Raw genomic sequence first — 10603 nt, 5'->3', positions numbered from 1 at the left:
CTTCCTTTCCCTCCTTCTCCCTCTCCCTCCCTCCCTTCCTTCCTCTTTTCCTTTTTAAATTAATGGCTGGAGAGTTGGCTCAGCGGTTAAAGGCACTTCTTGTTAGGAAAGACCCAGGTTTGATTCCCAGCACCCACATGGAGGCTCACCACCTCCTCGAGCACCAAGAGCACATATAATGTACAGGCACAGATATTTACAATAATAAAAATAAATCTTAAAAAAATTTTATTTTATGCGCATTGATCCGTGTGTTGTCTGCATGCATGTCTGTGTGAGGGCGTTGGGTCCTTTGGAATTGGAATTATAGACAATTGTGAGCTGTCATGTGGGTGCTAGGAATTGAACCCAGGTCCTCTAGAAGAACAGTCACTGCTCTTAACCACTGAGCTATCTCACCAGTTCCCCGATTTCTTTGTAACAGTTATTCACCTTCTAGAATGAAAACATTAGTTTCTTTCTTAAGTGCACTACTTTTTAATCCCGTGCTTAAAACAGTATCAGACTAGCACAGGATGATTACCAGCCATGGGTTTGCATGGTAAAGGATGGCTTTAGAGTTAGCAATTCTATTTAGTGAGAGAAATCTTGGTTCGTCTCTATTTGTAGACTATTCCAGGGTACACTGATACCGTTGTTACTGGCCATCCTGGGCAGAGGTGACTGACGGGACTGTCTCACCGAGAGCCTTGCTGCTGCCAGGCTGAATTTAGTGCTCTTAGTCTCGGCTTTCCTGTTGCATGCTGTGCGGCTCAGCAGAGTTGTGTAAGAGTAGCTGCAGGGGAGATCTGAGGTGTCCTTAGGTGAGGGAGGTGGAGGGCGGGGCTCCCGAGAGATGAGTTGGAAGGACTGGAGTGTAAGTGACTAAAGTCTGGTTTGCACTTTTACCCAGAGACATGATTAGGATAGAGCACAGGCGGTTGGGCCCGTTTCTGAGGAACACTGCTGAAGAAATCTGTTCCTAGTAGCAAACTCTTTTGACAGCCTCAGTTGGAAAGAAATATAAGTGTTTTTTTTTTTTTTCTTGTATGACCAAGTATCCGGGGGATGACTTCTTTAACCTGTTCCTGTGCAACGGGAAACCACAGGGGCTGTTTGGGAGAGAAGCAGAAACATGGTTGCATTGGGGGGAGAAGGGTGAATGACTGGACTGTCCTGTGGGTTTTATAGAAGAGTTATAAATAATATTTACAAATACTTTTTTTTTTTGGAAAGTGTGTGCATATGCAATGGAGGTTTTATTCGGCCATTAAAAAATAAGAATGAAATTATGTATTTGCAGGGAGATGGATACAAGTATAGAGCCTTGCATCAGCATTCAGCCTGAGAATGACAGATGTTGTAGTCTAAATGCATATGTGTACGTATGTATACACACACATGCATGTATATGTAATGAGAAAGTAGAAAGAGTATTTGAAAGGAGGAAGGGCACTAGGGATGGAGGGGTGGAGGTGGGAAGACAGGTTAATGGGGTGTTTTTAAAAAAAGACAAACCATCTGCTTAAAATGTAGAATAAGGAGTGGAAACCATGGCTCAGACATTAGAAGGTTGGCCACGCATCCACAAAGGCCCCAGGGTCAATCCCTAACATCACATACACTGAACGTGGTGGCATCAAGCCTGCAGTCCCAGCCCTAGGAAGATGGAGACCGGGGATGTAAAGACACAGAGCGTTAGGATATATATATATATATATATATATATATATATATATATATATATATCCTCCTATAGCATTAGGAGGACAACATGGCATATGGTGATGCTCAAAATGAAACAGTATGTAAACAAGTCAAGAGTTGTCATTTGTACCTTGGACTACTCTTTGGGTTATGTCTGTGTAAGTCTATCTCACGAGTAGTTGACCGAAGGCTGAAGCCAGGTCCACGCTCGGGAGGGCTTCACCTCCTCGCAGTCTGAAGCCAGGTCCACGCTCGGGAGGGCTTCACCTCCTCGCAGTCTGAAGCCAGGTCCATGCTCGGGAGGGCTTCACCTCCTCATTGTGGCTGGCAGATGCACAGGACAGTCTGGGATTGCTAACTGGGATTTCTGGAAGGGGAAAGTTATGGGACTTCAGAGAGGAGAGACGTCGTGAAGGGTGGAGAGGGGTGCTCAGGGGCTGTTTGTGGGGTCGAATTGTGGATGTGAGATTTGGATTGTTCTAAAGAAGAGAGAGGCGGTGGTTAAGACAGGAGTTGAACATCGATTTTTTTAAGGAGATTATAAGTCTCTTTGAAAGAAATTATGTTATGTGCACAGCTGTTTTGTCTGCATGTATCTCTCTGTACCATATGTGCTGGGTGCCCGTGGAAGCCAGAAGAGGGCCTAGCAGCCCCTGGACTGGAGTTACAGGTGGTTGTGAGCCCCTTTGTGGGTTCTGGGAATTGAACCCAGGTCCTCTGGAAGAGCAGCTGGTGCCCTTTAACTGCGGAGCCATGTCTCCAGCCCCTGAACATAGGAGAGTATTGGCTAGAGAAGAGGGCAAATTTGATAGTCAGTAGAGGAAAAGTGCAGCCTTAATTATAGGGCTGGAGCCAGGCGTGGTGGTGCACGCCTTTAATCCCAGCACTCGGGAGGCAGAGACAGGTGGGATTTCTGAGTTCGAGGCCAGCCTGGTCTACAAAGTGAGTTCCAGGACAGCCAAAGCTACACAGAGAAACCCTGTCTCGAAAAAAACAAAACAAAACAAAACAATTATAAGGCTGGAACATTGGGAGATTGCTGGTCTTTGGTTTTGTGTGTGTGTGTGTGTGTGTGTGTGTGTACTCATGTGTACAGGCGAACATGCATATGTACATGCGAATATGCACACCTGTATTTCCAGGAGTCCCAGGCAGGTGCTTTTACCTGGACAGGACAGCAGGAGACTGCCTTTGAGTGCCTCTTTCCATGACTAAGAATCAGGAAGAGTGAAGATGGTCATTACACAACCTGTGACAAAGTGGCCTCACTACTTCCTGTTTCCGTGGGGGGAGGGGTGGTAGGAAGAAGCATTTTAGGGGACAGCAGTGAATGGAGTCTAGGTGGTGTCAGGAACCTCAGGGCCATGTTTTCTGTAGCAAACCCACCACATCCTTCAGGATGTAAGCCCTTGGGATCGAACTGTAGCAGTCAGATGGAGTTGAACTGGTGTGTAATAGCAGCAGCTGGAGGCTGGGAACTCTCCAACAGGCCTTGGAGAGAGGCTAGAACTCCCTCCTCCTGTGTTCTGTGTCACTTCTCCTAACCCACTTCCCCAACCAGTCCTTATTCAAAAACCACAGCCTACTCTGAAAGCACAATAGAAAACAACTGCCAGGGTACTTCTCCAAGTACCCTGCAGAAGGACACTATTTGGAACTGTGACCTCCATCCTAGGGAGAGGCCATTTCTGAGAGGAGCCCTGGGGGCGGTGTGTGTGTGTGTGTGTGTGTGTGTGTGTGCTCATTCTCTTCCGGAGCCGGGGGTGTGCTGACAAGTTTACTATGATAGGAGCTGGGCTGCAGCCCAGGGAGGGAAGAACAGGATGTGCCCAGCCACAGGCAAGGATGGGACACCTCTCTTCCCTGGTGGGTAGGATATGAGGATGGACTGAGTGGTCATCCTGCTGTTCAGATCTGTAGAGACAATCCTACAGGGAATTCCTTGTTGATAGCTGAGTCTGCCAAGTTGGTACTTTTTTTCTTGGGTGGATACGGATTACCCGTTAATAAAGACAAGAAATAAATCTATTTAAAGAACTTTTTCTCTGAAACAGAATATACAGACTGTCATATATTCATGTATTTTCCATGCTCAATGTTTTTTGGAGATGTTTGTTTTTATTTATGTATATTTGTGTGTATGTGTGTGTGCCTGTATGAATTTATGTGCCCCACACTCAAGCAGGTATCTATGGCTAGAAGATGGTGTTAGGTCCCTTGAAACTAGTTATGATGCCTAATATGGGTGCTGGAAACTGATCCTAGGTCTCTACAACAGCAGTAAGGGCTCTAACCATGGAGTATTCCTCCCAGTCCCCAGTCCAGTGACATCAGTAAATAATGATGGAACCATGTAACTGTCGCCACAGTTCAGTTTGGGGTCCATTCACCTCCCTAACAAGTTGCTGAATGGATAGGTTGCTCAGGGGCCCTTCTCATATCCAGGTAGAGCAGCAACTTGTTTGTTGTAATGTCTGACAGATTATCATCGTCTGGACATTCCAGAGGCACATGGAATAGAAATGTGTTTGCCTATGTCTTCTTTAGCTTAGCATAGTTGTCAGCCCTCTATCTGTTTTAACTAGGGCTCAGCAGCCACATGGCTGTGTTTGTCATTCTCTAAGACAGTTTGTGATACTAAATAGGCAACCAGTCAATATGATCCCTGGTGGGAAGGGGACTTGATATTGTTTAACAAGGTGTGATTCACTTAAGATCAAAACTACTCAGAAAAGATACTGTGTCTATTGTATATATGTAGATATATTTTTGTTCTCATTCTCTCCCCCCCCCCAGTGTGTGTGTGTGTGTGTGTGTGGTGTATGTATGTATTCATGGGTACATGCATATGCTTGCATATAGGATATATGTATGTGGAGGGCGGAGGTCAACATTAGGTGTCTTACTTATTTCATTGCTCTCCGCTTTACTTTTTGAGACAGGTTCTTTCACCGAACCTGGAGCTCACTAACTAGATAGACTGGCCGATTCGTGAGCCCCAGGGGTCTTCCTGTCTTCCAATCCCTTGGCAAGGTTACAGATGCACGTGTGCCCAAACCTGGCATGAAAAATGGAGGCTGAGTTTCCAATGTCAGGTCCTCAGGTATATGGGGCAGAAACTTCACAGGTTGTATTTCTCAAGTGATACAATGTAGCTGTTGCCTACTACCACCTACATTATTTTAGCTCTGTCAGTCATCTGGAGTGACAGTGTAGGGGAGGGTATGCTTAGGTGCTGTCTGGTCCACACCGCAGTTTGTAAGAGACTGGATATCACTGCGTTTTCCTATCCTCACAGGGCAGGGTCATGCAGTCCACCTGGTGCAGACGTCACAGCACACTGTACCATCCATAGTTGTGTACCCAGCCATAGCTGAGTTTGTTTCATCTTGTTTATTAGTGCGTATAGCACAGCCACGTTGATTTCCAGTGGCTGCTGTAGCAAATGGTGGCATATTCAGTGGCTGGGGACAACAGGAATGTGTTACCTCAAGTTCTGGAGCCCAGAGTTCTGAAATGAAGGTGTGGACTGGTCTGCATGCCCCCTGGAGACTCCCAGGAGAGTCTAGCCCATGCTACTGCTGGCTCCTAGTGGTGGCTGGCACAGCACATCTCAGCTTCCACACATTCTAATCTTTCCTCACCTTGTAGAAAACACCCTGAGGTAACTAAAGATCCTAATGAGGCAGCACCCACGGCTGCAGGAGATTGGTTTGGAAATCGCTTCCCAATGCAGCAACTGCTAACATTGAGCTAAGGGGATTGTGTAGGTGTGTAGGTTTTTCTTCTTTCTGTCATTCTCCTAGGAGTGGGTTTGCTGAGTCTAATTATTTAAATTTAATTATTAATTAATTTATAAATCTAATTTTTATTAAAAATAGAAAATAATTAAATTGACATTTAAACTAATTTAAGTAAACTAGTTTTAAGAAACTGTCCATCTTGTTTCTAAAGGGGCTTCCATTTTGCAGTCCTACCAGCCAAGCTTGTGAGTTCTGCTCCGTTGTCTTGGCCAATATCTTTTTCAATGCAGCTCTTCCAGGAGGTGTGGACGTGGCATCTGATGGGGGTTTTGATTTGCAGTCCCCTCGTGACTAGTATTACTGAATGTGTTTTCATATGCCTCTTAGTCACTCCAGTGGAGTTATGGTAAAGCACCTATGCAAAGTTCTGGCCTGGTCACCCCTGGTTCAATTGTGATTTAGTCTGCTGCTTTCTGTTCTGGGGACTTAACATGGTCCTCAGGATTATGGAGTGCTAGGTTTACTCTGTCCCCAGGGTATTGAGGGCTGGAACAAGGCGCCATCCCTGCATTGTGACCTATATCATCACTCTGTTACTAGAGGTAGATGTCACTCAAATGCATTCAAATGCCTGCTGAGCACCGTGCCAAGGAAGCCAAGAGACCACTCCCCCTGTGCCCTAAAGACCGTAAGCGTAAATGGGTTTCACATTGGCTGTTGTCTCATGGACGAGGGGACTGACCTACAGAGGTTCTCATTGTATTCTCTAGCCTGGATTCTTTGGTAGTGTTGTCCCAAGTTTAATTAAAGAGTTATTTCTGGGATCTGGATTGTACACTTGATATCTTTCTTCCTCCCACTAGACTATCATGTTTCCTAGGAACAGAGGCTACATCTATGTTTTTTTTTATCTGACACAGGATGTGGTATGTGTTAGGCAACCAGTCGGCATATTGGAGGACATATACAGCTCTGTTTAATGCTTTACATACAGAGGATCATATGAAATCGTTCAACAGAGGTGGCTGACTTATTAAATACTGTAATAGATAGTGTTGGCTGTTAACTTGACAGACCTGGAAAGAGGGAGCCTAAGCTGATGAATTCTTCATTCGATTGGTCTGAGGACTTGTCTTATCTGCTGACTGGTGGAGGGTAGCCCACTGTGGGGGGTACCATCCCTAGGCAGGTGGGCCGGGGCTGTATAAGTAAAGTAGCAGAGCAAGCCAGGTGAAGCAAGCTAGAAAGCAATGTTCCTTCATGGTTTCGACTTCAGTTCCTGCCCCCAGGTTCCTGCCTTGAGCTCCCGCCTTGGCTTCTCTAGATGATAGATTGTAAATTTGGTCAGGGTTTTATCACCATAACAGAGAAGCAAATGAGAACAAATATACCAGGCAGTAACTTTTAAAAGTGCATGTTTTCTAATCCCCTCTCCCCCACTTTTTTCCCCCTCGTTTACAGCAATCTACAACTACAATGCATCTCAAGATGTGGAGCTCTCCTTGCAGATCGGCGACACCGTCCACATCCTGGAGATGTATGAGGGTGAGTATTGCGGCCTTCTGCTGGGTGGGGCCCACCAAGAATCAGTAGGAATTCGTTAATAATGAAGCACTTTGTGTTAGGATCCATGTGCTCTACTCCTCCTGCTGCAGGGCCAACAGTGAGAGCCTAGGAAGTACCTATATGGAGGGTATTTTTCAACACAGCCGCCCCCCATGGGAATGTGGATATGCCCAGAGTCAAGATTCTCATCACTTGATGCAAAAGAGTTAGCTGCAGAATAGGCTAGGGAGACACACATACACACACACTCAGAACCTCAGGCCTGTGGTAGCTGAAAGGAAGCGTCGCCATTTCAGGGTGGATCTCTTTCTACTTGGTGCCTAGCGTTTCCGGGTTGGGGGTAGAATGAGGGCAGAGCTCTGTGGTAGTCCTGAGACGCTGAGAGAATTAGGTCAGAATGATAACAGCAGGTCCTGCTTATGTTTGTTTGTTTCCTCCAGCCAGCTCAGGCTTGGGAAGTGGTTCTGTCTAACTGGAGCAATTTGTAAGACTGTGCAAAGCACAGAGCACGCCTGCATCTCCCCCTCCCATCCTAGGAGACCTCCCCCAGGCGTTCACATCTCTAGTCCCAAACCCTGGAACAACGAAGGTGTATCCAAGCCACTGAGGTCACAGAGCAAGACAGAGAACAAACCTTTGAGCCCAGTTCATCATAACCCATGAAAGTTGGGATTAAGGGATGGCGACAGGAAGCTAGGCAGATATATTTTTTTTTCTCTTAGAGCAAAGCTTATTGAGAAAGACACTCTGCGTTGGTAAATGCTAGGACAGTGTGAAAGTGTCACCTACAAGCCAGGTTAGGAGTGGATGATTCAAGAAGGGGGAAAGATGGGAAGCCTAGGGGAAAAGGAAGCAGGGTTTGTTCAGAGTGAAGCTAGGTCACCCTCCTGCTTGCATGGGGAGCTGCTGTGATGGCTGCCTTCCTTTGAGCTGGGCCCTTGTACTGCTTTTCTTTCTGTACAACTCCGTGGTAGCTCTTAGGCTTCCAGGGGTAGCAAGTAGATAGAAGGGCTAGGTGGACTCTTCCATTCTTGTTTCTGCTTTAACTATCACCCTGGCACCTTCAGGCCTCACTAGCCATTGGTTTGAAGTTAGCGCTCTACTCACAACACCTGTCATGCATGGTTTAGAACTCTTGCTCCTGGAAACCACAGTTCCCTTAGACCTTACTCCGTCAGTCCTTTGTCAGAGGGGCAGGTAAACGTATACTGTGGTTTTCGTGGGCATACTCACCCACCGTGTAGGTTAAAAGCACATGTTTAACTTTGATAACTTCCACGTGGACTTAAAGAAATGTATGCATAAGGATTGTTGAGAATTAAGTTCCGTGATAACATTTGCCTCCAGATTATTTATACCCGTTTTTTCAGTCTGCTGTATGCTAACTTTTTCCTGCCTTTTTTGGTTACTGTGTTGAGTTTTCCACCATGATTGTAGTTTCTGTCTCTATAGAGATGGGATTTTTCTTTTGCTTTATATGGTCTCAAACCTGTTTTTAGAATATATATGCCTACTGTTTTAGAATTGCGCTCAACATCTCTTTTAACTCCTGCTTATTAAGCCTTTTAATCACTGTCTTCATCCATGCTACAGCTTTATGCTTTACCAAAATTACAGCCAACGCGAATTGTGAGGCTCAGCTCTCTAATTTTTGTCCTGATGGCCCCATATAAGGTCTTTAGAAAGGTCACTCTAAGCCACTCAGGCTGCCTTTCTTACATCAGCAAATGCCTCAGGCACGAAGCTACCACAAATGCTGGGTGGAAATTCTTCCCTTTTTACTAGTAAACTCTCTTGTCTATGTGTGTGTGTCTCTCTCTCTGTGAGATGTGTGTGGGGACGGGTTGGGGGGAGTGCTTCCTAATTGCCCTATGGATCACATCAGAGAAGAATAGAGTATTGATGTTGATCTGACATAAAGTTAATGCCATCCCTAAAGTGCATTCTTAAGATTGTTTTCTCAAAATAGGTTGGTTTTGAATGTTTTTATGTGGTGCTAATATATTTTGTGGTAGCTACTTGAAGCACATTGTTCTCATAGAGTACATATTAGTAGTAGTTTTGTGTATGTTCATTCTTATACATTGGTGGATCTCTTATCTAGAGTACTTGGGACTGGAAGTCTATGATTTCAGACTATTTTAGATTTTGGAATATACATAGTGAAATATTGAATAGTGCCTAGCTGTAAATTCATCTCTTTTTTTTTTATATATATGTCTTATGCACATAGCCTGAAGAAAATTTTATACAGTATTTTAAATAATTTCATCATGGTGTATAATCCACCTGTGAAGTCATGTCTGTGCTCATAACATTTTGAGTCTTGGAGCATTTTGAATTTTGCAATTTTGGATTAGGGATGCTCATATTGTACTTAATATAAACACAGACACACAAGTCCCATCTGTTTTGAATCCTATATAATTGGGCCCCCAGATCCCAACCCAAGGTGCTTCTAGTGTATTGCAGCTCCTACACAGTGTGACTGCAGGGAGTGCTCCATTGAGCACCACATGAAAAGCCTCCTTGGCATTGCATTTTGGGGATGATCAGGCCCAGCCAGCAAGAAGAGAATTCTCTTGTAGTGGTTGTCATGGAGTGTTTGAGTGTCAGTGGTAGAATGCTGGGTGCTCAGAGAAGGGTGTCACCCACTGTGCTTTCAAAGTGTCCTGGCGTGAGTGAGGAGAAAGAACACATACAGAGTTCATGACCTCCAAGTCGCATGTCAATTTCACACGGATTTTGACATTGGATTATATTTCTTCCAATAGTGTTTCTTTTATGGGATTCGTTTTTAAATAGTGCCTGGCATGCCCGACACTCAAGGGGAGGCTCTTGTATCTGCTTAGTACTTCGAGTTCTTGGCTTGAGTCTTAAATTCCTTTATTACTTCAGGCAGTTGAGGGCTGGGGGCAGGAGTGCTTTGCAAACAGAAGACCTGCAGGAAATGCGGGGTAATGACTTGTGTTAATTCACCCTCTCTGCTCCCTTCTTCTTTTAAAACAAATAAACAGAATGGAAACGCCCATGGTACTGCCAGAGAGAGTGCCCTGGCAAGGCTGGCACCATTTCTTGGCCTCTGGGGGGTTTATGTCTTGCAGCTTCCTGTTGGTGATTTGGGGACTCTCCCTCTGCGCCTTTGGCTCCACCCTACCTTTGAGACAAGCATACCTGATCTATGTGTACTCTTCTGGCATGGAGCTGAGTCCTCCCAGACATTTTTCTTGAACGTTTTCGGCCCACAGCCCACAACAGAATGCCACTGAGGACTCTTCGTGGCTGCTTCCTGCCCTGTGGGTCAGTGAGTGATTCCCCAAGAGCAGTAACTGCTGTAGAGTCACAGCAGGCTCTGGCTTAATCTCCAGGTGCTCAGCCTAGCTTCTGACTTGCTCTTGGCCCTCAGCAAAAGCCTGGAGTGAATGCAGGTGAGGTAAGAGACTGTGACACTTTGGGAGGCACTCCAGGTCTCCTGCCCTCAGCAGCTGCACAAGGATTTGGTTATGGCGGATGTTTTTGTTCTTAATCTGAAACAGAAGCTTTATTAAGATATAACTCAAGGGGGCTGGTGAGATGGCTCAGTGGGTAAGAGCACCTTACTGCTCTTC

General features: G+C 45.4%; 1 protein-coding gene across 1 annotated transcript in view; it reads left to right on the top strand.

Annotated features, from left to right (window-relative positions):
* Dock5 (dedicator of cytokinesis 5) overlaps positions 1–10603 on the top strand; it is a 182496-nt gene that overhangs the window by 42279 nt on the left and 129614 nt on the right. The window contains exon 2 of the mRNA XM_021204056.2: positions 6891–6974. Within this exon, the coding sequence (XP_021059715.1) occupies positions 6891–6974 (84 nt within the window). The remainder of the gene's footprint in view (positions 1–6890; positions 6975–10603) is intronic.

Source organism: Mus pahari, chromosome 8 (assembly GCF_900095145.1).
Source record: "Mus pahari chromosome 8, PAHARI_EIJ_v1.1, whole genome shotgun sequence".
Lineage (NCBI taxonomy): Eukaryota > Metazoa > Chordata > Mammalia > Rodentia > Muridae > Mus > Mus pahari.
This window is presented reverse-complemented; position numbering and strand designations above follow the sequence as displayed.